The sequence below is a fragment of the Phytophthora infestans genome, genomic scaffold (genome assembly GCF_000142945.1).
Source record: "Phytophthora infestans T30-4 supercont1.4159 genomic scaffold, whole genome shotgun sequence".
NCBI classification, from domain to species: domain Eukaryota; phylum Oomycota; class Peronosporomycetes; order Peronosporales; family Peronosporaceae; genus Phytophthora; species Phytophthora infestans.
This window is the reverse complement of record NW_003304521.1, coordinates 1-1,461: the sequence shown is the minus strand read 5'-3', so window position 1 is coordinate 1,461 and position 1,461 is coordinate 1. Positions and strand designations below refer to the sequence as shown.

Here is a 1,461-nt window from a genome sequence, read left to right as displayed (position 1 = left end):
GTCACGAGTTTCTCTCGTCAACCGAGATTTCTCATACATTCGAAGTAAACGTGTGTTGCTCATTCATCGACTACTCCTGTTGTTAGTACCATAGTACTTTGTCCCAGCGCGTAATGGTAGTGCCATAGCGATGCAAAAATTTACGCACGTCTTTGCTTCTTGCGCACACCCTTGCCCTGTGATTCCTGCTCAGCAGCTTCACGTTCAAAACGAGACAGAAGCTGTAAGGCTTCGTCTGCCGTCGGCCGAGCACTCGGGTCTGTGTTCATCAACCGATCCAGGAAAAGCGCTCTTTCGGGCTCCGCAGTCCATTCCCGTTCAATCTTACTTGTCTTCACCAGGTATCCCACGGCCCATAAGTCAACCGCAGTCGTGTGGGATCCACCTTCCATAAAAATATCTGAAGCGTGTTCGTCGTGCGTCAAGTGATCGCCGCTGGGATATTTCTGCGGACTTTGAGCTGCATCAGCGAAGTCGATCAAAAACCATTCAACGCGGTCGATATGCTTGATCACGTTAGACCAACGGATGTCTCTGTGCATCCACCCGTTGCGATGGAGGACTACAAGGGCCTCGAGAACGTTCCCGAGCGCGACGAACAGTTCACTCAAGCTGCATGGCTTCATCTCAACGCCGCGGGGCTTAAGTGTCAACCTCAATTGGTCTGAATCCACCGTGACAACTGCATCGGCACAAGGAATCCTATAAGCTTTCAAAGAATCGTAGATCCGCTTCACGCGACGATACTCTTCTTGTGTGTGAAAGATCTTATCGACGAAAATCGGACTCAACCGCACCTTAACGCCATTGGCGCGATGGATGTCCATGAACTCGGTCCCTGCCGAGGCCGGACAGTTTTGCGCAATTGCCGGGAAAAGCAGACACAAATTCAGAAGTGCCAGTACAAGTCGAAAACGTTCCGGCGCATGCTGCAAGTTAAACCCTCCAATAAGGTGGGTTTTAACGTTGCCCGTGACGTCTTGATAGATAGCAAATAATTCTAGCTCGAAGCCCGACGCAGCATAGCCAAACACATACGGCACTCCACCGTAGGACCACACCAGTTTTTTAGAGAGCTCCTCACGAGGCACAGTGATAGAAGTACGAGGTTCTTTCTCCTCACCACGAAAAACACAGATATGATCCAAAGCAAACAAAAAGTCGGGTCGCTTCAAACCTGACAAGGATTTCCTGCTCGAATCCCGGTTGACGTAAGCACGCCTAAACACAAACCCGAGCACCACACGGATAATTGAATCCCAGAAATAATGAAATGCACTCTCTGTGGCATCCCCATCCACCTGCGGGTACAGGAACGCAGCGCTAAACACCGAATCTTTCAAAAATTCGCACGGCGAAATGTCGTTTAGCTCGAACAATTTATCTCGAAGGAGTTGGCCTAGTATCAATGGACTCGACCAAGCCTGAAATACAGACTGCGGTAACCCAATCTTTACAGGG

General features: G+C 49.8%; 1 protein-coding gene across 1 annotated transcript; it reads right to left on the bottom strand.

Annotated features, from left to right (window-relative positions):
• Window positions 1–140: 140 nt before the first annotated feature.
• PITG_22582 (crinkler (CRN) family protein) lies at window positions 141–1,461 on the bottom strand (the record flags this gene model as incomplete). Its single annotated transcript, XM_002909683.2, has 1 exon — window positions 141–1,461. A coding segment is annotated over one exon (1,321 nt), but the record flags the coding sequence as incomplete, so codon positions are not given.